Source organism: Xiphophorus maculatus, chromosome 3 (genome assembly GCF_002775205.1).
Source record: "Xiphophorus maculatus strain JP 163 A chromosome 3, X_maculatus-5.0-male, whole genome shotgun sequence".
NCBI lineage: Eukaryota > Metazoa > Chordata > Actinopteri > Cyprinodontiformes > Poeciliidae > Xiphophorus > Xiphophorus maculatus.
Window position 1 is genome coordinate 21,171,750 of NC_036445.1, and position 27,030 is coordinate 21,198,779.

Below are 27,030 nucleotides of genomic sequence, written 5' to 3' on the forward strand. Positions count from 1 at the left end.
GAGCAGGGGAGAGCATTTTCTTTATTTCTCAGAATGATATAATGTAAACAAGTTTTTCTCTGGCTTTTCTGGTGTTTCTGCTTGTCTTTGTGTTGAGCTTTCTAAAATAGTGGCTTCTTGTCTTTCCTAGTTCTTTTCTTATCCTAAATTTCTTTGTTGCAGGGTTATTTTCTCTCTTTTGGTTTCTCCACTTTGACTTAATTCTTTCAATTACGGTTAGTTTGCATTTAAATTTAACAGTTTGCTTTTGCAATCCTGGTCTTTTCTCATTGTCACTTGGTTTCTGTGTTAGTTATTGATTGAGCTTGTTTAAGGTTGTGAAATAACTTTTTTTCCCCCACTGCTGTCTTCAATTTTTCCTATGTTATCTCTATTTCTTCTTCCGTTGTTGATCACTAAGGAGTGATTCTCAAAAATATGAACATCTGAGCAAGAAATCATGAGTTGGCTTCAAATCTGACACACGTGAGCACTGTATGACTGCTAAGGCAACAGAACTGTTCTCTGTATTGCAAGAAATAAGGGCTCTATGTTGCGTTTATTTGCATATAATTTGCATGTGAACCCCAACTGACTGTTTTTGTAATGCCAAGAGGCTAAATTCAGTATTTATTACCCAGACCATAAAACTACTTTTCACTTTTCTGCTGGCAATTTGCATCTAATTTACATTTCCCCATAGCTTGGTTCAGGGAATAAGGGGCCAGATGACCTAAATTGTTTCAATTTCACGTAGAAATAAAAACACAGAGGAAGGTCTAATTATTACTATTAATCAAATTAGGACAGTTCATGTGGAGCGTAAATATGTGAATGTCTTTTCTGCATTAGCAAGCTGAGGCAATGCGTGCGCTATATAAGCTGCATGAAAGCTCCCCAATGAGTTTTTTATTATTATTTAGTAAAACATTTTTACTGTATTTTAACTATTATCCAGTTTTAATGAAACCAACTGAGGGTTTGTTTTTAATTTTAAGTTTTATGATATTCATATCCATTTTACAGTGTTTTGGTAACAACCAAAGTTTCTGGTTTGTTGGGTGTTAGCTGGGTGTTATTAATGAGTGACCCTTGCTAATGTTCTGAGGGAATCTCTAAAGAAAACTGAACTTGTTTCCATTGAGTGTTTTTTTTTGTCACAGACTGTTGCGTGTTTCAAATGTTTCACCAGAATGTGCTTTTTTGTTTGTTCACTGTGAGGGTAATTCTAACTACAACAATCACAACAATAGCTTGTGAGTGTTGAAGGATTTTGCACAAACCAGTAATATTTATCTAGTCTTGACATTACATTTAAAGTAGATGGACATGATTAATAAAGTGGAATGTTTTTCAAAGAGGATCATGAAATGGCAATGATCTAATTTACTTCAAAGCCCACAAAAGGAGTGAAAATTTAATTTCAGTACTGGTTTTGCATTGCTTGAAAAACCTGAGGATAATGAAACCAGACTGGTTTGAAACAGGATCAAGGTTAATATTTGGTACTTAAATGTCAAGAATGTTCAGAAATCATTAAATTTGAATGTGAAAAAGTGCTAAGTGTCAGGAAAATGGTGCGGTGAGGGGTGTGGAGGCAGACGCAGCAGACCCAGGTAGGATGAATAAATTTATTTTAATGATGAATGTCCCAAAAAAAAGTCCACAAACAACCAGGCAGCACGACTGAGCAGAAGCCAGGGCTCAACGCCGGTAGCAACTGGTAAATTGACTGGACAACACGAAGGACTGAACGCACATAAGACGAGGACCCGACCAGAACAGGTCGGTCCTTAGTGTCACCATATTAATGTGACACTAAATACACTGGGGGGTAATCAGGGACAAGAAACACCTGGGGACTAATCAAAGGGAGACAGGACAACACGTAGACACAGATACACAGGAAACTCAAAATAACACACAGAAAACACAGATCCTGACACTAAGTGTTAAAATGTGTAGGAACCCCAGTGTTCATTCCTGTCGCTATATTGAACATAATCCTAGACTGCAGATCATTGATCTCTGTCCAGTGAATAGTTATAAGATATCACTTGCCCACCCCCCACAGCTAAACAACTGAACATGTCTGTTCGTTTCTGTATTGACTATTTAAGTGGTGCTTCTTTTAGCTACCAGCTCAGTTTCTTTTTCTAAGGCTAAAGCCACAGCTGCCACAGTTCAAATTCAGCATTGAACTTTGTTTTATTTCCTTTTCAAAGGACAGGTGAGCTTTTACATACAGGTGGCTTCTACTCTTCTTCTTTCTTTAGCTTGCTCTGTCTTTGTTCTCTTGCAGGTGACAAGCGGCAGAACCACACTCTACCACTCACCCGCACACACGCTCGCCCGCACGCACGCCCGCCCGCCCGCACTCACGCACGCACACACACACACTCACACACACACCAGTTTTAGATCTTTCTTGGTTTTCTACCATAATATTTTGTGCACAAAACAATCTGAGGTACTGGTGGTTCCGTCAGTCCTGTATGTACATTTCTTAAAACCCTTTTAAAAGTTACTCCCACAGTGTTTCACATGAAGGGTCAAACATCCTATTTAATATTAACTGCCGTCTCCTTGAGTAAACAGCAAATATAATCACATTTGTAATGGTACAGAAATATTGTGTCAATATTTGCCCACTCTTGTTATTGTGAAATGGGGAACTGACTGTGGTTACAGTGGTGTGTATGATTTGACAGTTGGCTTGGAGGCTTGAACACATCTTCTCTTCTGCCTCCAGCCACAGATGTACTGATAAAACTTTGAAATTTCAATAAGACATTTGTGAAATTGTTTCACAAACACAAATAATACAATTACAATAATTCTTAAACTTTAGATAAATACTAATTAAGTTATCAGCTAGTGGATCTTAAAACGAGCTACATAATGCTGGTCAGATTTAAAAGTAAAGCAATGAATAGAAATATTGCCTAAAGTGAGTATTTGTATTCTTACTAAATAATCAAGTAAAAAAAGTAAAAAATAAATAAAATAAAAAAAAATCTCTCGTGTTTCTTAAATCCAGACCTTTTGTTGAAAGGTGTACCACCTTTCACTTAAAATAGACTATTTTGAAGGTGCTCTTAGAGTAAGTTCGCCTGTACCGGCATTGCAGGTTGGGCGAGTAAAGCTGAAAATATACAGTATGTGAGATAATTCTGAACCAATCAGAGATTTATGGTTAACTTCTGATCTTAGGGATTTGTAAAGATTGGACTTGTCAGCAAGGATTTTAGTTGATTTTCCTTTTTTATAACTAACGAATACTCTTCCTAATATTTCTGTCATTTTATGTTGGGAATAAATACAACCTCCTAACATTTGTGAGTGCATTGGAGCTCTTAGCATTACATGTAGACCTTTAGCTTAACTCTGAGATTTCTAGAATGTCTGGGTTTTCCAAAGCAATCATGGTTCTACAACAGACAGCTTTAAAGCTCAAAAGGATAAGGTAGATCAAATTGACTGTGTGTCTTGTCTTAAGGCGAAAACAAATTCTGGCAAAGTTATTTGGAAAACATTTAAAGCTACAAAATAGTGAAGTAGCAAACCAAGCAGTATCTGTTGCCTGAATTATGAGCAGAAATGTCTCCTCATAAAGTCTATTAATTAACTTTTTACACTGGTTGGGGTGTATTCTCACTCATACTTAAAGCAATTAGCTTTAACTTTCCTGCTCTAACTTTATCCTCACAAATGAGTGTGTTAGTTGGCACAACTGGGTAATTCTCAACTATGCTGTGTTCATTGATTGCAAAAGATCCAACTTTTGAGTCTCCAACTAGATAATCATTGGTCAGGCCTTGTCAAGCTGATTATTGTCAGATTCTGGCCATCAGCCAGTTTTGTGATGCATGCACAATTATTACTAACAAATTTGATAATTACACCCCAGACCTTATTGCACAGTTACTTTAATATTAAATATTGGTTTTAGGAGACAGACAACAATTCAGCATTGGTTATGTTTTTGTTATTTGATATTCATGAATTACAGCTTGAAATCAAATTTTAAAAAATTACCACACTCACTTTAGAAATATACATCGCAAGATGTTTTTTTTTCGTAGCAGAAATGACAATTTGAAACTTCTTCAATTTGGAAGAAGGCTCTTTATCTGTCCAGCTATTGCATCTCCACCACCCGAGAACTAGAAAGTGAATCCGTGTGTCATGTCTCACTCTGAGGTGTGTTTTTTAACGTGAAATCCTGGTATATTACTCTGTCAGTCAGTAACCTTCTTGCTCCTACTTTCTCCCAGACACTCTGACTTCAGTGCCCTTGACTCTAATAATCCCTTTCTCACTGTGTGAAATATCTTTTCATGTCTGCACTGATGATCATAATGGTTTTCTGTCTGAGCTGCAGACTAGTGATTGGCCCCAATTATCGCATGAACCTGAGGCTTCAAATCATCTTCTCTTTGCAAGGTGAGACATGTAATGGCAAAAGGCCTGGTTTCCATCCCGTGCCTTTATGCAGCTCAATAAATCACATTTAATGTCCATTTAAGATCTTACTGACTCGACTGCCAGATGTTTATCATTACTTACCTCTGTTGTACATGTCGCCCCAGAAGGCCTCTCGTCTTCTTTGGCAGTGACGGCTTTGAAGCTTTATCGCTCAAACTTAATCTAGTTTTTGTTTTTTGCACGTTTAATGCAGAGTGCCCAGTTCGACACCCACTTCAATTACGGCGCTTCCGGCTATAAATATAATATATTGACCACTTCAGGTGGAGTATAAACACAGATCAAAGTCAGTAATTGTATGTGTGATAGGTTATTTGTGCTTCAGTGTTATTGATTCCATCTAGTTTTAGTTTTCGAAAAGTATGTGGACTCGGGTGCATCCACTGTGACTTTGTGATCAAATGTAAAAGAGACATATTGACTCCAGCCTCTTACTTCAGGGAAACAAGACCCTGCCACACAATTAGCACCTTTCTTGACATGCAGCATTCATCATTCCTGCTCCACTTTCAGCTGAACCTGGCTGCTATTTTTCACTAAAATACCCACACTTAATCTTCTAATACCACCTCTTTTCACCGTATTCATGTTGCCACATTTCGCTCCGTTTCTTCTGCATATTTAGGTTTTCTCGTCCTCATTTTCTTCAGCCCATCTGTCTTAAGTCATTAGATTCTTTATTCATCTCTTGATTCTTTCCCTCCCTCTCAGCCCTCCATCCTTTTAGCTGCTGTCTCTTACAGCTTCTATCTGTCAGACTGACTCTAACTCTCTAACAGCAAAGTACTCAGAGTTGTTAAGGACAGTGGAAGAATCCCAAGTGAATAGATCTTTCGGAGATGTTGTCAAACTGTTGACGTGAGTGCTATCGTGGACCCCTGCTGTGCTTAACTCCGCGTACCCTCCCTCCTTCCCAGAGCACACTGATGCGCACGCTTATACCCAGCTCGATCCACCTTCTGAGTAGAGATGATGGATAATATGCATGGTATCATCACTTTGAATTTCAGACAGTTACCTCTTGTGGATTGTGTTTTCTGTTCAGAATACATTGTGGTACATATGGTTTGTATGTATGAGTGGAAAATGCAGATGTAAGAAAGAGCAACCCAATCTGAAATGCATCTTTCTCTTATGAGCCCTTAATATACCTGTTCAAATAAACTAATCATTTTCAAAAGCCAAGGAATAGTACAACCAGGTACACCTTTCTTCCTGACATGAACTTATTTTTAAAAATATTTTTTGAGGTTTGTGATTTGGTTCTATTGCTATATATTGTAGTGTTCTAGGTGAGTGCAGTTAGTTGTTTGTTTATTTTTTTTCCAACTACTTATGCCTTGGACACAGTTTCATTGAGGTATCTTTTTGTTGTAATGAAACCGTTTGCAGAGGAATGCTCCTTTTAAACGATTGTTTCAAATTCCCAATTCCATAAGAAACATTCCTTTGTTGCCTTATGTATGCATTTCATACTGTAGCAGATGCAATTAGATTAACATATAAACCCTGCATCCAAGGATGTTTTAGGACTTGCCTTCAAATTCTGCAAAATGAGTGCCTCGGTTCTTATTTACTGTGTATACTCGCAACACCCCTAGAATCAATGTAATGGCAAATAAATTACTGTAGCGAAAGTTTTGAAAACATTACTATTTTTCTTCAGACTATACATATGTGCTTTATGTAAGCTGTATGTTGGTTTTTCACCAACTGAGAGTTGCCACATCTCATTGCCAACTTAGCTAAGATGGGGGAAAGAACACGTTTTCATGTCCAGTCTTTCCTTTTTATCTATATAAAAGGCTTTAAAAACAAATGCATGGGATAGTAGTGTTTAAGAGTTGGGGTTAAATACATAGATTTTAAAAAAAGATTTAATATAAAATGCCGTCCTCATTTGTCCTCACAAATTCTGTAGGGAAATATGTCTAAATTGACGTTTTTCTGCTTTTTGTTCATAGTGATTACTAAAACTGTCTTCATATGACTACTTTGTAGTAAGTATTCAGTTCTGATTGACAGGTTGCAACATATTGTTGGTAGCTGTGTGTTTGTGTGTGTGTGTTTGTGTTAAGTCAGCCAGCATCTCTCTAATGACAGTTGATTGCATTATCATCCACGGCTGAGTGCTTGCTCACACAGCTAGACGGATAGACCAACTGCCAAACCCCAAGGCCCCTGAGTGTGTGTTTTTCTGTGTGTCTGTGTGTGCGCGCTTGTCTTCATCTTAATGTGATGTGACCATGTGCTTGTGCAAGTCTTTTCTTGTAAAATGTGATTGGAGGTGAAAATCGCAAGTCCACTATGACCCATTTACAATTTGCCACGTCAATGAGGCAATGCAACAATACACACATGTGCGCACGCCCTCACGCTTAGGTTGCCCCCCAAGGAAAAGGAACCTTTTAGACTGAAATATTGTCTGTTGGGACTCTGGCTTGTCCTAACCAGAAATTCAAAGGTTGCTTCTCCGAACACACCCATTCTCACGCACATGCTGTGGAAATATAAACATGCATATTGAGGAACTGTAGCTTTAACAACACTTTAATACAGCTGGATTTTAGGCCTACAGATTATCATTTTTACTGCATGCTGTCATCGATTGCTTTAACCATCATGGATGTATTATGTTTGAAGCTAAACACATGTAACAGTAAACACATGTGACCTCAAGAAAACCTTCCATTTCACACTTCATGCTGCTCTACTTGTTGAGAACTGTCATAATTTGGCTTAAGGGCATTACATACTCTAGAGAAAATTTTGTCAATGTAGTAAAGGACAAGAGCAAAGTTCTTCCTCACCAGGACAATTTATGCTTTAGAAGAGGTCAAGTGTAGAACTCCTGGTCCTCATTGGTTCCTCACACTGCAGCATTTATAATAGTTTAAAAAAGAAAATCCATACAAAATATATAAATAGTAAAAAAATAATCAACACTCATGATAGCAATGCTACCCCCCCCCCCCCCCCCCCCGCATCCATGGATGTTTTAGAAATATCAATTCAATTTTCAATGCTGATATTTCATTGTTCTCAAGGAGAAACTGGTACGGGGTTGTCACAGGTTCACAAAAAGTGCAGATAATCAATTAGACAAAAAATTTGATCACAATTAATGACTAGCAGTGACACTTTTATTTAATTACAAATACACTGAGAATTTATAATTAAATTAATGTTTTTCATGGGGGTTAGGTTCCAAAAAGAACCTGTGATAGGCGAAATCCGTGAAGTAGTTATCTTTATTTTTTACAATTATTATACAGCATAATTAAATACTCTACATTGAAACCAAAGAACAAAACTTGTTTTCAGGACCAAGCATTTTTTAAACAAATAGAACACTTTCTTACAAATAACTACAATAAAATAATCATTTTAATCATCAATACGAAGCACAGTAGGACTAATTGTGACTCGCGTATTTCACTGTTCCTCTGGCTGTGACACTGCGACCTCACTCCGCTCTCTAGTGTCTTTTTCTTCTGAAGCCTGTGGTGCAGGTGTGTTTTTTTCGAGAGAAGAACATAGTTATCGGTAGTTGTTGTTGCTTTTTTTTCCTTCTGGGCAAAAATATTTGCCAAATTTGCCAAGCTGTATTATGTATATTTAAAGACCGCAACGTTATTGGCACCTTACGGTATATAGAGAAGAAGCGCGGAGACTGTTTGAACTGACTGTTGGAAAAAAAAAAAACTGCACAAAAAAATCCTCGAAGCAGCGAGGTCTTGTTACAGCGAGGGGTTCACTGTACAGATGGTTTTTAGGCTTTATACCATCATGGCTTAATCATTTATCTTGCCCTCTTGATTTGAACAATTATTATTTTTCTCCAATCAACCATAAATCAAACATTACATACACATAGCACTTTTTTTTTCTTTCTTAGAACCTACACAATCAAGCGGCTATATGAACTTGGGCTAAAATGTTTTATTCTATTTTGTTGAGTTATTGTCATCAGAAAACAAATTGCTGCTGACTAATAAAATTCTAGAGAGATACAGTCGGGACAGTGATCAATCAATCAATCAATCAAATTTTATTTGTATAGCACATTTCAGCAGCAAGGCATTTCAAAGTGATCTCAGTTTTTGAGATGTATAACAGTGGCGAGTGGGTCACTGCCCTACCGTACCCTCCAGTCCACCTGTCCTCCCAGGCTGTAGTCCTGGCACTCAGCTGTCTGGTCAGCCTATCAGCCATACATCCCTTATTGGCTCAGTCAAGTGTGTCTATTCACCCCAAAGCCACCCCTTGCCCTTACTTGCTTCCCCAATAAACCAAGAGAGTAGTATTTCCCAAGGTCATTGTGTTCTCTGTGTGTGTGTATTTGAGAGTTGAGCGATTTTAGGGGGCAGTGGAGAAGGAATGATGGTGCGTTTGAAATGTGTGGGATGGATGGAGCGTGGAGGGCAAAATAACAAGAAGGAAGACTGTGTGTGTCTGTGTGAGGGGGTAATTGGGTGTGTGTGTGTGTGTGGGATCGGTTGGAAAGTGGGTCATGGTGTGATTTGTGAAGCACCAGGAGCATCATATTGACCCCGAGGGCAACTGTCTGCTTCTCTTCTCTCTTACTTGGAAACCCATAGACACACACCAACTCCAATGTGTTTTGCTGTTGAATATCATTTACCACAACTGAAGAGCAGGGAATCAGAGATGCTACAGATCTGCTTCTTCAGTATAGAAATGTGTGATGGTTATTATATTTTATTTATATAAAAACGACTGAATCTGCTGAAAGCCAGTGGAGATGATCACTGTCAGAAATTCATCCATCCATATTGCCCCTCATACTTCATGTAATCCTTTCATTCAGTTATATGTTTGATATATTTTACACTGTATATGTAGCTGACAAGGACATGTTGGGAGACTGCTTGAAAACCTGTCAAATAATCTGCCTGAAATGAAAAAATATGATCTTCTAACAATCATTAGTGAAACTGGGGTTATTTCTGGTGCATATCCATCATGGTGAGGGGAATTAAAGGGTTCTTCATGAAACTTCATGGTGCTTGGACAGCAAAGAGTCTGGAGGTTTTTCACTTACATAAATATACATAATCTGACTACAGTGAGATTCACTGAACTGCCTGAAATCAAAAGATGGATTATGTATAATGAGCACAGATTTGAAATGCTTGGCTTGCGGACAGTAAACAGATATGTTTTTAGTTTTTCATCAAACCTATAAAGTGACTTGGAAGGGAAATGTAGAGTTGAAACTACGGTCAAGTGATTTTTAAAAATCAGAATAGATGTTAAGACTATACCATATAAAACCATTTTAGCATGTGCCTGAATATGTATTGACTGTTTTATTTTGATACATTTTTCTTTTTTTGTCCTGAAAAAAACAAACTTGATGCAATAAATTTGGTCAAATGGACAAATCCAGATCATGTGGTTTAACTTTTGCCTGTCAGTTTGTTTGTACTTGGATTCCTGAATCATAGAGATAATTTAAAAAAGCTTAAATCTCAGGTATCATTTAAATAATTGTGTTTTCTATTGATTTTTTTTGTGTGTTTGCACGTACGGTTAGGAAAGTAGACTCTTTCTAGATTATGAATCATGATAAATCACAAACTCTGATTGACCAGAATAACTTCTGCTACAACTTGAATATCGGAGTTGTACATTTTGGTATAGCATTTACAAATTGAAGTTTCGACAATATTAAGCGTCCAGTTACGGAAGGTTTGTTGACAGTGGTTTTGGTCAATGATGAAACTGAGGTTTGAAAGCAATTGCAGGCATGCTACTTTTACTGTATTTTCACACATGTCGAGTTTGATGTTAGTGGTGCAATCTTTCAGATATTGCTGTCCACATTTCTGGTTTAAAACAGATATGAAAATAAATTCTGACTCATAAGAGGAGGAAGTTCTTTCAGGGAGGAAGTTTAGTCAAGTTTTATCTTGAAACCTAATCTAACTTACCTGCTTAACAAACAAAATCCTGTAACCAAGGTAACACAGAATCTTTTTTATATTGTTTGCATGCAGATATTTAAAACTTGGTTCGATTTATAAAGTTGTTTTGGGTCTGCGGTATGTCATTCACATTTCAAATAAAACATGTTGGGAGTTTCTGCAAATCATACTTTTCTGTTTAGCGGTAAACAGCAGTAAATAACAGTGAACAGTTGACTTTGCTTCTCAGGTTAGTGTTTTCATCTGTGGTTTGGCACATATGCGTGTATATTTTTCATCTCTGACCCTGCAGCTGAGCCTGAACTTTGATTCCCCGTGGAATGCTGCTAACACCTGTGGGTAAATTGACATCCACACATGCAAAATCAGCAAAAGAAACCAAAAAACATTATGTTGCGGTTTGTGAAAAAAAAAGAAGAAAGATCTAATTGCCCACAATCATGATCATAGGACCATTTCCTTTGGTTTAAAAACAAAAATTTTATTTCCAGTTGCAGTGGGGTACTGTTTCTCTTGCACCGTTTCTACTCATTTAGCTATACTCTGCATCCATGGATTTAGTTGTTTTCTCATTTTCCTTCCCATATACTTATTCTTTATTCCATTTATTTTTCATTGTATAGCCATGACTCTTCCGTCCTTAGTAAAACCCCTCCAGCCTTGTTCATGATTCCATCATTCTTATTTTTTTGGAGTGCACCTGCTCCCACAACTCCTTTGCTTTTTTTTGACTCATCTCCATAGCGAGTAGTGAGATAGGAATGTGTTATGTATGATTCTGTGTACACATATACTCAAACACACATACACACTCAAATACTGACCACAGGTGCTGCAATCCCAACATGTCTGTCTCAGATAATTCAGAGTCATGACCAGGAATAACCTCACGGATTAGATTCAGCCATCCGGTTTTACATGTGGAGATTTTTTCCAAATAGACTGTGTGTAGGTCTACGTATGTGAAATATTTCAATGCATACACTCAAGAACAGGTTGAGGCAAAGACATACACACACAGCAGCACCTGTTATACGATATGAGGGTCAACAGCTTGGCAAAGGATGTTTTCTTTAATTTCTACTCGGGAACAAAACCAAAAAAGTCCACTCTTCTGTGTCTTTTGAAGGAAAATTAATAAATTAGCTGAAGCACTAACATTGCTGCTACTACTGCAATTTTGTTCGGCAATGAAAGGACCAATTTAAAATGCAAATATAAAAAATCATTTTTGACAAAGATTTATTTTTATTTCTATATTATTTTTTTTTCTATAGTAGCACATTTGTACACACTGTAATGCAGAGTTCAGAAGTAGGTATAACACCACACCCTGCTGGAGAGTCTGTTTTCAAAAGATTCATGCAGATGTTTATTCATATCTGTACCCTCTGGCCTCAGTTTCACCAGATAGGTCAACAATTTTTGTTCACATTTAGTTCTAGTGAACTCTCACAGGCTTCTCTAATCCATGACAGGCAAAAAATAAACAAATTACTTTTAGACAATTGGGTGCACATCTATGCTCATTCAAATTTTATGCAAATAAGAGATTCTGAAAATTTTCCAGCAGTCCCTCATGATTTCATGTCATGGAAACCTTTTGCTGCGTTAGTGAAAGCTGCTTTCTCACAGTGAGATTAAAGATGTAATGATAACAGATAAATGCATTTCATTGTAGCATCTTGCCAAAAGGAAAAATATGAGTTGTTTTTTGTTTTTTTTTTTGTTCAATTGAAAGGCAGTTTTATTTACCGACTTATTCTGGAGGTTTTTCCATACTACCTTGTAATGGTTTGTTAGGCGGGGGTCTAAGCTTGTTTGAGGCTGAAATAACTATATCGCTCAAGTCAAATTCCATTTCCTGGACTTCCTCAGCCTTCAACCTAAGGTCACATGTGGTTTTGGTTAAAATATTTTACACAGTGGATACGTTGTTAGGTTACATCAAGTCTTTTGCATTTACTGAGAATACCCAGCAGTATGCACATAAATAGATCCCTATCCTGTGGACAAAAGTGTAAAGCATGATGTTTTTTTTGGTTTTTTATGCTTATTGAGGGAGATATTTATTCAAATATAATGCCAGGGTACTTCAAATTGGAAATCACGGTGCTTTTTGTAACCTTACAGAAATAAAATGCATGCATTGGTGGGTGCATTGACCACTGCCAAATAGCCTTAACTGTTCTGATCTGTCACTCAATAAGAAATAAAATTGTAGCACACTTATATTCTCATAAGGATCATGGAAAATATAGGTGTTGTGTTAAACCTTTGGCAGGAGTAGTGCAACAGGATTTTGTCAAGGCGTAATATGTTTATCTCCACTCAGCCGTTTTTCTGAGTTCAGGTTTTAATCCATAACACATAGTTAGTGCTCTGTGTGTGTGTGTATTAGAGCTTTGCAGATGTTTTTGTTCCTGGTTCTTTATGTGACGGTGTGTTATGTGCACTTTAAACTGGTCTTGAAAATGCCCTGGGGTGGAGAGGAAACGGCAGCCACACAGCTGAGACTCCTCCCTTGCGCTGTTTTGTGTACGTTTGTTTTATTGCTTAAGAACAAATAAAAATTATAAGCCTGATTTACCAGCTGCATGTATTCATTTTTTTTCCTTCTGATGATCAGTGACTCATTTTCTCATACACATACAATATTTCTGGGGTTTGTATTCCCCTTTGCTTTGTTCTACATGAGACAATTTCACATCACACAACTGCACAAACAAGCTAACACAAGTCCGTGCTCATATCAGTGTTAGTCATATAGTTATTGTAACGTTTGAGATTAACAATACTGGGCTTTTTGTCAAGGTAAAGTAATCTGAAGCGCCATTTAATTTTCTATGAGCATGTGACTTAATTTGCTGAAGTTATTGGATATGAAGGAATATACCTTGAACTGACACTATAGATGTTTGTTTGACACTTATTTTATAGTAAAAAAGGAACTTGACAGAGTTGACTAGTAAAGGCATCATATTTTGATGGCTAATACTGTGAGAAATTGTTAAAATATGAATGGCAGCATTTGGGGTCCTGTAGGTTAACCATATGCTGTGCTATCATTTTGTATTTTGAGGTTAATGTATTACTACTTATCTAATGTTATTGCTGCTAGACGTGTGCACATTTATTTTTATGAAACATTATTAGTTGCTCATTTTTAACTGCTTTTTTAAACTGCTCTCTAAATATACGAAGGGGTCAATAATGTTCCTGCTATCTAATTCAAATCAGTTGTGGGACAGATTTGTTGTTAGTTTTTCCTCTTCATTCATGGGTTCGTCTTGTGTATCAAACTAAATCTGCAGGTTCCCCTATGTGTGATAAATCTTTTATTTTTATTTTTTTCATTTAATTTTGAAGACGATAAAATGGATTCCTTCTTCATAACTGGGAAAAAAGCAAAAACACTTTCCTTTCATCTTTACATATTTGTTAGACTAGATATGGTACCACTGTGATCCACAAAGTTTGTTTTTTTTTGTTATTCTTTCTAAGTAACAGAAGTAGTAGTTCCTGTGCTGGAGTCTTCTGTTTGACAGTTCATCTTTTTTTCATAGAAAAACACAGCTAGTGTACACCAGGTGAACAAATGCCGAGAATGCAGTATGTTTGGACCAGCATATGCTTTGCTGCAGCAGGAAAACTTATTCTATGTGAAACAAAATGACCGGGAGTCTAGTTTACAACTTGTTTGTTGTGGTGTAATTTTGCTCTCTAGCAGTTGTGCTTTACACTTTCAACAACTCAGAACAACAAATCAATATTCCATGTTAAAGTGTTGAGTATGCTTAAATCATTGCGAAAGGCTGAAGAACTGAAAGATCAATAGACTTTTTTTTAATATTAGGGTCATCTATTTTATTAAGTAATTAATGTGAAACGTGTATGTTTTAATGGTACTGTCTGCTCAAAATATGTGTGTTAAACTGACCTTAAATTCAGTTGATTCTTAGCTCATACCCGAGTATGTTTGTGTCCTATGTTTAAAAGGTCCCTGCATACCCATTAGTACTTGTCTTCATATAACAGATGTTTTTGAGATGTATTAATATATCACCCATAACCTGCATGTAGGGTTAAGAAGGCTCAACGAATGCTCTAAATTTGATCAAATATGTATGATTTGTGTTTGGTCGCCCTTTATATTGGAACTGACTGTGTATTGTCAGAAATTGAGGCATTTTTAATCTTCAACAACCTCAACTTAAATTCACTTTCAGATGTAACTTTTTAGTCTTTGGTTTAACATGTGTTGAATTTAAAATATCGGCATCAAATTTGTAATGCAACTCTTTCACTGTGAACAAAGGCATGTCAAATCAGCCTTCATGAGTAGAGAAACTACTTAACAATACACCCACGTTCCTATTCATAAATGTCAGAATAAGTTGAAATTCATAACTATACATATATTTCCTTTTTATTGCTAGAGTTGCCTTTTAAAACTATGCGAGTTATTTTAAATGTTTGTGGTTTCCTTGTGCAAGCTGCTTACAATAGTTTGGGGTTTTGACCAGTTCCTGCTGACAGAATTGATGTGATGGCTTCAAGTTTGTAGGACGTTTTCTCAAATACCTTTGCAACTCTACTTTCAAATTACTATGGCATTGAGATCAGGACTTTGTGACGGTCACTCCAAAACATTGAATTTGTTGTACTTGAGCTACTTGGTAATTAATTTGTCTAAATTATTCTCTTCAGTTTAGATGAGTAATTTGTTCTCAAGGATGATGAACGTGACACTTTCAGGCGTTTGGAAATCATACCCAAGGATTACTTTGAGTTTTAGAGATCTGCAATTCTCTTCCTGATATACTGGCTGATTTATTTTTATAGTGTCATGCAAGAAAGTAGTGTATAAAAAATACTGCAAGAAAAGATGTACATCATGAACTTATCAGAATCGTATAAAGCCGTGACATCATCCTCATCATCTGGAAAGGAAAAGTTTATTATGATTTAATGTGAAGATAATCAACCTTCTGTTTTAAACAGTGTATGCCAATATCTTATTTCAGTTGGTATATTCTCAGCTTGGAAGTTGATCTAGCAAAAATATCTATTTTTTTTTTCTTCCTTTTGCCACAAATGGCACACTTCACAACGTTTCTTATGTTTAGGAAACAATGTGCTTTGTTGAATCCCATGTTTGTGTTATGGTCTCTGCAGTTTCTGTGTTCTTACCAAAATAAACTAAACTTTGTTTGTCTCCACAGAGGACCCAGCAGAAGCAGACTTGTGGTTGCTGAACAGCTGCACAGTGAAAAATCCTGCAGAGGACCACTTCAGAAATTCAATCAAGTACGTCAGTGAAAAAGCTAAACACTAACTAAGGTCCAGTCCAGCCTGATCTGGAGGTTAGGAATCCTATGGTCTTTTAGAAACCATTAATGACATTCAGGCTATGAGTTCTGAAACTAGAACTTCTGTGAACATTCCCCACTGTATGGCAGGAAGTTACACTGTGCATGATGAGGTAATTTAACTTTATTTGATATTATGAGCTGACATGACTCAGAAATTACTTTTTGGAACATAACTGCAAGAAATGCTGAACTGAACCAGAATAAATATATTAGTTTGACCCAATAGTAAAGATCAAATATTCAGACTAATTGAAAGAACACAATTTGGATCACAAAAAAATAGTTTTGACATTTCAGTTTTTGACTCCAGCATTCCCCTAGAAGTAGCCACAGTTATTTTTTGACAGACTTGTTTTCATGCAGAAGCTCATCTTAAATCCTGTGTTTTAGACCTTTTGAGTTTGCTTGAGACTCCACCCACTTATTTTTTCCAGAAGTTGTGGACTCAAAGGGAAAATGAGAAATGCATACGCTCTTACAAAAGCACTGGGAAATTAAATTTGAAACTATTTTGCATTTTGGTTATTTTGCAAGGAGCACACACACCTGGCAAAAATGTGCTCATGTTTGACATTGAGTCTCTTGATTTATTTATTTTTCCAAAGTAACATTGGAATATTTGTTGCTGGGTTCTCCAGGTCCTCTCAGACTACAAATGTCATCAGTGAAGAATAAAAATCAAGTTGAAACATGTTGCTTACAAATGTGTTTAGCGTTACAAAAATATTTCTTGTCCCCCTATGTTCCAAAAAGAGAAAATATGACTCTCTCTTTGTTTGGAGACCTGTTTGTAAAAACGAGAACCAGTTCACCAGCATCATGATCTTAGTTGTCCAATATTTAACTCTGTTGTCCTCCACTACCAACCACATGCTGCATAACTAATTTTGCATTATCAGAACAACAATGTAGATAAAGAGAAGAGAGGACAGTGGCTTTACAAGATATTGATCAGTGTACTTCATTTTTTAATATTTGATTATTCAATTTGCAATATTTAAATGCAGCAAATCCTAAAAAAATCTGTTAAAGTCAGCAGTATTTTTCATTACTGCCATCATTATCTAATGGACAAGATGTCAGTGTTTTAGCTTTTTCACAAGATTAAATGACTAGCATGTATTGTAGGTTTTGAGTCATAAGAACTAACTACTTTTTCACTGGGCCAAATTATCATTTTAAAGAACAACATTTTTACTTCACAGTGCAATTTGCCTGTCTTTTTTCTGCAACAGCATCTTGATGTTCACTGCCCCCCCTTCTGTCAAACTATTTCTTTTGCAAAGAGTCAATTAGAAAAAAATGCAAAATAATAACACACTTCAAGACTTTGAAAATGCCCCCTTTAATGGCGCCTGACTTTTTTTTTGACAGGAAATCACCCAGCTGTAATGCTAATGCAATTAATGCTCTATTCACTAAGAAGACACACATACACACCCTCCCATACACATGCATATGGGAGGCATAAAGTTTTTCTGCCTTTCATTGCTCGCTCTTTTCTTGATTGAGAAACAAAATGAGGGGGTTCAAGATCAGAGAGAATCCAAATGCCCACTTGTCTTTGCTCTTTTTTTCCCCCTCACATGCCTGTTTTTTCTGAGGCGGAGGCAGGGATGTAGGCTGCCTCGCGCTCGGTCACACGCTGGCCGTGATGCCTGCACCTCCTGGTACCACAACCTTGTACTTCAAATTCACACATATTTTTACAGACCGGGTCAGAGTTGAAATCCATCCAGAACATTATGGAATGAGGAGTTTCTGTATGACTGACAGCTACACTACACCACATATGTTTTTAAAAAATTGTTTTTAAGTTAATTTTGTTTACCACAGTGTTGGAAATTCTACTCAAGTCATTCCTGAAGAACATCAACCTTAACATGAAAGTCAAAAGGACATCAACTTTCTTTCATTCATCCATTTATTTTATTTGCTGAAGAGAGACATTGTGCATTAGTGAATATTTCGAACAACACAAATTTAAGACCCCCAATTACACCTAAGGCTGTCAGACAGCATGTACTAAATAAAGTAAAATAACATTTTGTACTGCTATCTGCATGGAGTCGCTCTGTAACTGCTCTGTGAACTGATATTTCAGAATAGTTTTCTACAATTTGCTCTTTGAGTGAAACAGTGGTTTTATTATTCCCATGGTGTGGTTGATATTACTGTTTTTAAATTGTTATAAAATAATTTTACTTTAAAAACTTGTCAAAGTTTTAAAGTTTTATACACAATATCTCAGAGGCACAGTAGAGAAGGGATATTATAACCAACAGATAACACTACTTGTTGAAGTTTAAAACTGTACAATGAAATCTTTTTGCAGATGTTGGTGTTTTCATTACATTTTTGGCTAATGCTAATTTGTCATCTTGTTTCTCACCTCTCTGATTTCTTTGACTATCGGCATTGTACTCAAATACCTGCTTATTTACAAAATGATGAGAAAAGGTGCATAGCCCAAAGCAGTTTTACATATTTTATTTACAATTGGAGCCGCGTGAATATTGTGCTTCGACATTTATAATAATAAATAAATCAAAAAAGACAAACTTTCTGTTTGAGGCATCATATGTTCACATGTCAACATAATTTTGATAATTGCATTTATGCTGTTGGCTTAACTTTTAGTAACTTTACCAAAACCAGTGATGATAATGAAAAGAATGATAAGTTTGCTCAAAATAATCATAATGCAAATTTTTTCATGTCACCATGTTTTTAATCTACTTAGTCGTCTGCAGATAAATATGGTTGTGATTCTGACAAATATGTATCAGCAGATCACTCTAAATTTGGTGTGATCAGGTTTCATAAGTCATATGAGTCGATATTGTTGAGTCGATACTGTGAGCAGAACCACAATCAGCAGAAGCAAAGTGTAATATACAAGTTCTCCAGAAAATAATATGGACTATGTGGATTATTACATTTTACTTAAGATTCTGGTGTTTCAACCATCCTTTATGTCCAAAATTATATATATCTACTGTATATATAAAACATAGTTTAAGTGGACTATTACATTTTTGTTTATAATATTATCTGCATATTCCATCTAAACAGTATGTCCACAAACTGAGTTTAAAAAAAAAACACCTTTCCGAAGTGTCTTTCTCCCTGATTTTATTTTATTTTTTTCATGTGGCTGAGAACAGGTGCAATAAAAGCAGAACATGTTCATTTGGCAGAAATATCCATGTTACAGTGGACAGAACCTGAGTTGTCAGGTGGATAGCTGCCAACGCAGCGTGTATAAAGGTTTTTAGGGTATTTGTATGAGTTCACGAGAAGATTATTTGTATGCATGAGGTTTCTTTGGTGTCGATGCTGCATTTGTGTATGTATAGGCGATGATGTGTTTGCGTATTGTCCATATGCAAATGTCACATTCCAATTATACGCACACCAGTACCTATCCATATAAAAAACATTTAGATTGATCTACAGCAAGTTGGACTGTGTTGTTCAACGATATGGTTTGTTTATATTGATGAAGTGAATAATTCAGGTTTAATATCAAAACTCAGGACTTTTGTTATTGTTGCCTGTTTTTTTTTTTAGTTCCAACTCTTTAAGGGAAGTTTTTCTGTTGTTTTAGTCATCATGCAAGGTTACATCAAGACTTTAAGATATTCACTTCTGCTTGTTGCTCAGTCAACTGGCAGATATTTTTTACATCTGGAATTTATTAAACACCACAAAGCGAAGAGGACTACCTGAATGCTAAAAAGTCAATTAGAATGAGTATTTAAATATGCATGTGTGTGTTTTTAAATGAAAAAATCTATAGTGTAATTCAATGTCAGAGACCTCAAATCAATAAATGCTGAATGCATTAAAAACAGTTGCTCAACAGCATGCGATTAAGCCTCTGTGTTGTTGTGCATCTGTGTATGTGTTGAATTTCTCCACTTGGCTGTTTCTACTAATTTGTATGATCAAGGGAATGTGTGCTAAATGAATAAGTTCCTAACTCGGCTCTGTACGTCTGTTTTCAAAATACACCAATTCCCATGTTGTATTTACATTCATTTCAATATAGTTTTAATATTCATGAACCAACCATAAGAAAGAAAAATCATTAATGGTAATTGAAAGGGGACTCAGGGTGTACAGAATGAACTCTTAGAAGAAGACTTGTGTTTATGCTGTTGCATTTATGTGTAGACTGTATAGTGAATATGTATGAATTTTCCTAGCTAGCAGGACAGTTTTCCTCAGTGTTATCTTTTTATGCCCTTGATTGTGTTGACCATATGCTGCCAAAAATAAATTTAAAAGCAGGGCATAGTTATCTGCTTGTTTCTAAACGAAATATTTCATTTTAAGAGAAAACTGTGGCAGCAAAAGTGATTATTTTGCTATGTAGAGGTTGATAAATTATACATTATATTACATATATTTATTCTCAGAATGTTGCATTTCTTATGTTGAGCCACTCTCCAGCTGCGAGATGTTCTCTAAAGAGAAAAAAAGACTTTTTCAGTCAGTAAAGATTTAGGCAAGCATGTGATCTGTTTATGGTGTTTCATTGTGTTTTATTAAGTCCACAATCAGGAATTTTTAGAGCACTTCATGCTTCGCTATGCTGACAAACTTTACAAAGTTGCAGATTTTATTTTCCAGCAGGACTTGTGACCTGCTAATACTAACCAACCGGGTGAGTGTTGGTAGTTGTGCGCTGCTTCACTTGCTATCTGGCCGCTCCGGATGTCTTGTTTTTCCTGCAGTAAAAAACAAGACTGCAGGATGTAGCCAAACTCCGACAAGTGCTTGTTTTTTTAAATGTCATATATAAGATTTGTCGTGTTGATGCATTTTGAAGTTATTCACCCCCGAGGTAATTTTCCACCCCAACACGCAAACTTCCCCATTCATTTTTAGAGCATTTTATTTCCACACAACATTATGTAGGATTTGTTGCCTTATGCTTGCGCAGAGTGAAGGAAAGAGAAGATGAGCTGCACATGCGGGTTGCGAAGTGAGATACAGGCGACCAGTTTGTGTGATCGGCAACAAGAGACCATGATCGGTGATCACCGATCATACACTTTTCCATGGAAATCGGCCGATAATGATCGGTGGTCGATCGATAGGCACACTTATAGTTTTATATGATGGAACAAAACACAATTACAACATTTTTGCAGTTGGTTGAATTTTTAGGCAAACTTGTGAAGACACTGTTACAGTAATCAATTTGACTAAAGATAAACGCATGGACGAGTTTCTCAAGATCTAATCGGTTAATCCGGGAAATGTCCTTTAGTGATAGAAGCCATCTTTGTTTCTGTCTTTATGTGTGTTTGAAAGGTGAAGTCTGAATCCATCACTCTACCCAGATTTCTGAAATTAACTTTTCAGTTCGTTGAATCCCCTGCATAAGTATTAATATGCAGGTGATTCCTTGTGTGCATTTATTTTTACTATGTAAAGACACAAATGTATGCATTTATGCTAAGTCACAATAAGTGGCTTTTTTTATTTTGTTAAAACTGACGTTTTAAAAGTAGGCAAGTACAGATTTGAATTTTGTGGCTAATTTTGGGCTCTTTAATGATGAATAAGTTGGCATTTTAAAATGACATTTTCTACCGGGTGATGAGCTTAACAATAATATTTCCAAAAGAATTTCAACATGTCCTAATCCTCATGCTCGGTGACATGCACAGGTTGGAAGCTCAAAAGGGTAAAAATAGTGACTTTGATGTACTCCTTTCAACCATTTTGCTATCTTCTTCCTTTTTTTCTTGCTTTCTTGAGACATCAGTGAACAAGACAAAACTTAACGTGTTATAAGAAATAGTTTCTTTTTGAATAATTTACATGTCTTTGCTTTTGACATTCTCTGAAGTTGTAAACACTTCACTATATTGAAAATAGGTAACATTTAGATGGCCTTTGGTTGCTGGCATTCACTGGTAGAAAATATATTTGATTCTAGAGTTTCTGACCTTCAGCTCAAACTGAAAAGTGCCTAATTAAAGTCAGCAACTGATTCTTCTGTGCATTTCTAAAGACAGTAAAATTTCTACTTATGTAAAACAATCTACTTAAAAAAGCTGGTATTTGGTTTAAATTAAATGCTGACCAACTCTGTATATACATTGTAATATCTGGCATTAAAATATCCAGACACTGGGATTATGTCATTCCATTCACACCAAATGTGTCTCGTACAAATTATTATAAAATAAAAGCCCAACCTTTGCCACAGTTTTACTTAGTCTACTGCCCTTGATTTGAACCTTTAAGTGAACTGAAAACATTTAGTATTAGTTCTGCACTCTGTCACAAGTCTTTAAATTGACACAGTGCTTCAGTAATGAACTGTGTAGTGACCCCAGAAAACTATAAATGTCACTCTCCAACATTGAGATATATTCAGAAATATACAAAATGTTGACATTGCTGAACAGTCACTAAAGTGTTATTATTTAAGTGCCTATAATATAAGGAGCTGCTACAAGCCTCACAGTGTTTTGTTTTAAATTAACTGATGCATAGAAGTGAGTGACATTAAGGCCAAAGCTGTTTGCTTTTCATCAACTTGACATCGAGGTATAAACAATCAGAAATCTGCAGTGACCTTTTGAGTTGTTTACTTGGGGCAGTTGTTTTATGTCCATGCTCCGATACAGCAGATACCAGACATTGGTTTGCATCTGACTGGAGACACACACACACATACACTCCCACGCACACCCCACACTTGATGCCTGGGGCTGGTTCTGGTACAACCCAGGGATTGGCATTTAATCTGTCAGTTCTACAGGGCATTAGCCTACATTTTCGGGTATGCAGACGCAAAAAATAGTCTTGGGGATAGAGAGAGAGACTGACAGCTACATAGGGGAAAAGGCATGGTGAAAGACGGCAGTATGTTTAATACTTAATTCAGACATCCTGTGTTTGTTACACTGAGCCCAGGGCAGTTTGAGAACTACACCAAGAACTAGGCTGACCAGATTATGACCTTGCTATAAAATTTTCTTTTGAAGTGCACCTTTCACGGGTTTCAGGCTAAAAATAGTGTTAAAAAAGGTAAAATGTCTAAAAGAGCCAAAAACATGCCTATTGTTGACTTGAACTTAAACAAGTAATTTAGTGCAACATGAAGGAAAATATTCGCCACCAGTTTAAAAGCACAATCTGATAAAAACCTGTCAAAGCCCCTTCAGCTTTTCCCTCAATTGACCACAAGCTCAAAACAAATAGATATTCCTTTTATTTGTTCATCTGGTTGAGTGGTGATGTGTGGATGAGTGGCCCTTTAAGTAAATGGGTTCATAATTACAGCCTGTCACATAGTATCCGTCCTTAAAAGGTCCTCCTCAACGGCAATCAAAAAACTTCTCAACTTTCATCAGTTCCTCCGGCAGAGCTTAGTACTCATGGCTTTTCCCTGTTTCCCAGCTTTGGTTTTACACTTGTTGAGGCCAACATAATACAAGGAGTGAAGATCTTTTTTAATAGTTGAGTCTTATGTTCAGATAATTGCAAATGTTCTAAAATCAGGGCATACTTGCCTGAAATAAGAGCTATAACTGCTTGGTGTGTGCAATATTAATAATGTCATAGAGGCAGTCATAGTGTGCCGTCAGTGCTTTAAGTGTTACAAAAATGTGCCATGAGTGACTGTCTGAGTGTATCTGAGATAATTTATATGACAAAAAAGTGTGTGTTTTGGAGGCAGGGGGGTTATGGAGAACAGTATAGTGACTAGCGCAGCAGGGCAGGTGTTCAAGATTGAGATGCAATGTCAGCTGCTGTCTGCAATGAAGAAATTAATTATCTATAAGTGGGTGCTCCCAGCAGGCAGCTGACAGAATGTTATTTTTATTTGGCCTGTAATTATTCATTTATTTATTTTTGAGAAATTTAACTTTGACGAGGGATTTTGAAACAGTTGTTTGATTAATCTACAGTGACTCTGTGTAAAGGTCATGTTAGAGAGGTCAGAGGTCATCCGAAAGACTGTGGAGGAGATGCTTGCTGCAGTAGGTAATGGATCTCCTGGCTTTGTCTGTGTAATGATATTTTAGTCCTTTTATTATGGTATTTTCCTATTGGATTTAGTTCTGTGTAGAGATGCTTGTAGTTATTTCTGATCTGGCTGTTTTAGTCTTGTGTTTTTCATTACACTAAAGCATTTCTTTCATTATGTACTTTAGAAAACACTCCACATGCCAACTGTTATTGCTTTTTCCATCTATTAAATTTATTTTTGACTGATTTCAAATAATTCAAAATTGCATTATACAGATAAAAGCTGTGACCTTTAGATCTAATAGCTAAAGGTTATTTTGTTTTTCAAAATGTTTCCCATGATAACTGTGTGTGTGGCTGCTTGTTTGTGTGGCCATCATATTCAGGCATGTAGATTTTATCCTCCATGGACATTTGTCACTGCCTATGTGACAGGCTTGAAATAAAGACAGATTCAGCAAACCTATTACTAATTTAAATTTAGAAATTTCCACCTCACCTAACTTTATGTACATCTGTTTCACTCATATTGAGCAATGTGATAAAATGAATAACCTACCTGAAGAAAACCATGTTCAAACAAAGGTGACTTGCCTCCTATATGCTATTTCAGTCTTCCTAGTTTAAATGGGTGTCCTGGAAATGAACCAAGCTTCCAGGGGTTTGATTATTAGTATCATTTTTCTCCCCACTGTATCAGTTTCAACGGATGACAAAATGAGCAGAAATTGTGTCTTTATTATTTTTTTTTTTTACCTGCTTTCCCAAACATATGTTGTCATTCTACAATACCTGTGTCCCTTACACCATAATATTAGATTAAACACTGGAAAGGAAGGCAGTTAGATGCTCTGGATTTTATTTTGGTTTATCATCATGATAGTGGCTGAATATAACGGCTCTCAATACTTTTTAAAAGATTTGTAATTGTAGATAAATGAGGATCATACTTAACAATAAAACATACATTCAAGTTGACAGTTGTGATTTAATTTTTTTTAAATGTATTTAAAAAAAGCTCGTCTCAAACATTATAGGTCTCTGTGCCAAGCATCAAATGATTGTTTGCTAATTCAAAGTTACTCTATTTGACACTTTCACCATCATGGTTTTTTGCTATCGATTTATACTATATTATATCTATGCACACATTGTGTATGTCATAAGGATTGCCTGGACTGCAATAAGTGTTAGCTAAGTTTTTAAGTAACATGTTTTCAAGTTCTGGATGTCTGTAACGTACTTGGTAACACCTGCACAATGCAGCATAAAAGCTTTGCATTGCACAGAGGTGGTACAGGTTATCAAGTCATTTAAAAACTAGCTATGTTGCTTCAATGCCAAAACAGCAAATGCCAGCCAGAAGTACATTTTTAATAAAACCTAGTTGAGATGGAAACATTAAATATTTTTTTTCCTCCAGTAGGTGGAACTTATCATCTTAGGTCTACAATTGCTGTGAACCCAAAGCAGAAAGACAACACTTTTTTTATTTTTTATTTTTTTATTTGTCGCAAGTCGTATCACTATCACAAAATTCACTAATATTATCACAAATCTCACATTTTCCTAATATTTGTCTGCCCCCACAGCTTTGAAAAGTTTAATGCTATGGCAATTGACATGTGAGTGTACCCACACACATCCTCTGACTCAGTGTAATACTGTTACTCTATGGCTTCAACATGAAGCAATTTTGTTCATAACTAATGACCTTGATGCCTCAGTAATGCTATAGCAATAAAGTGCGTTTAATTAAATTTCCAGTTAAATAGATAACATGCAAGAGAAGAAGACAAATGGTGGTAGAGTAGCGAAGGAGAAAATGGGAAGAGATGGATTAAAAAGGTGGGCAACATTTAGGAGTATCTTTATAAAAAGGAAGCCGTTTTACTTCGAATTAAATGAGTTGACCCACCAGAGCCACTGTGATTTAAATTTAATTATCTTTGGTTTTAGTGACATGTTCACTCTTTGGGAGTGCTGAACTGAAAGAGGTATTAAGAAGACCAAAGAAGAGAGGAATGCCTCAGATGCTCATATGGTGTTTGCTTCTTTTTCTGCAGGTATTTTGTTTTAACAAGGCTACACCTTTGCCCCCCTCTCTGTAATGTGCTCTTTTTTTAATTTTGCATGTCTTTTTTTCTCATGTAATATAATCTCTGATGTAGCCCACTGATAGGAACACTTTTTGTTTCCCTGATAATTATCATCAAATGCTACAAAATTAATTTGAGGGAAATTAAAAGTGATATAACACAAATATCAAGACAATTATGCCACACAATCAAAACCCAATCCTTTAAAATACTTACACATTTAAAGAGGACTGACAAAAAATGTGTCAGGAGCTAGTGATTAAAAATATTGGAAAGGAAACCTTACTCATGTAGAAAAAACAATGCCAGTGGCTGATTCATTTAGAATTTAAGCCTGAACTACACTGTGAAAAGCATATGTTGTCCAACACTTTAATACCCTCAAAGAAATCATAGATAGTAAAAAAAAAAAGAAAAGTGTTCAGCCTGATAACTATGAAAATACAATTTAATCAATGTAGTTGTCAGAATGTGTCTTTATTTAAATCTGTCCCAGTTTTTCCTTAGTTTTGGTGGTTTGTTTTGGAAATGTTAACTTGTCAGTCCAAACTGTAGTGCTGAAAATACAAGCCAGTTAAATTATAAAAAATTACACACACAAAAATCACAACAGCTGCTGAATTAGTGATGCTGCAACACAGTCATAACTCCTACTTACTCTATTCTCTTCCAGTATTATCCACATTTTATCCAAATCATATTTGATAGATCTGAAAGTATGTTAAGCAAAAGAACTCTGTAAAATGAATTCTTTTATTACACGTTGTAGAAACACTAGGCTGTCATGTAGCTCAACAGCTCACGTTTGTAATTTTAAACTAGTGACGTAAAGGCTTTCTAGAATTCACTGTAATCTTAATTAGGCAAGGACAGAGAATCTCATCATTGCCTCATTAGGTGTAAAAGAAGAAGAAAATGATAGAAAACTTCAAAAGAGGAAATCATGCTTATATTTTGTTGTTGTTGTTGCATGACAGCTTTGTTGGACGAGCTGCTTAAAATTTATGAATGTACTTTTGATCACAGGTTCATTAAAATATTAAAAAGAAAAACAAATGACTTTCACTGACTTGCTTTATTTTAGCTCCATCGTTATTTATAAATTGTCAAAGTAAAATATCAACCTAATATTTGTAT

At 36.0% G+C, this 27,030-nt stretch overlaps 1 protein-coding gene across 1 annotated transcript in view; it reads left to right on the top strand.

Moving 5' to 3' along the window:
- The first annotated feature begins 4,340 nt into the window (after positions 1 to 4,340).
- Positions 4,341 to 27,030, top strand: part of cdkal1 (CDK5 regulatory subunit associated protein 1 like 1) — a 193,291-nt gene continuing 170,601 nt past the window's right edge. The window contains exons 1-2 of the mRNA XM_023330649.1: positions 4,341 to 4,425; positions 15,644 to 15,728. Of these exons, the coding sequence (XP_023186417.1) occupies positions 4,341 to 4,425; positions 15,644 to 15,728 (170 nt within the window). The remainder of the gene's footprint in view (positions 4,426 to 15,643; positions 15,729 to 27,030) is intronic.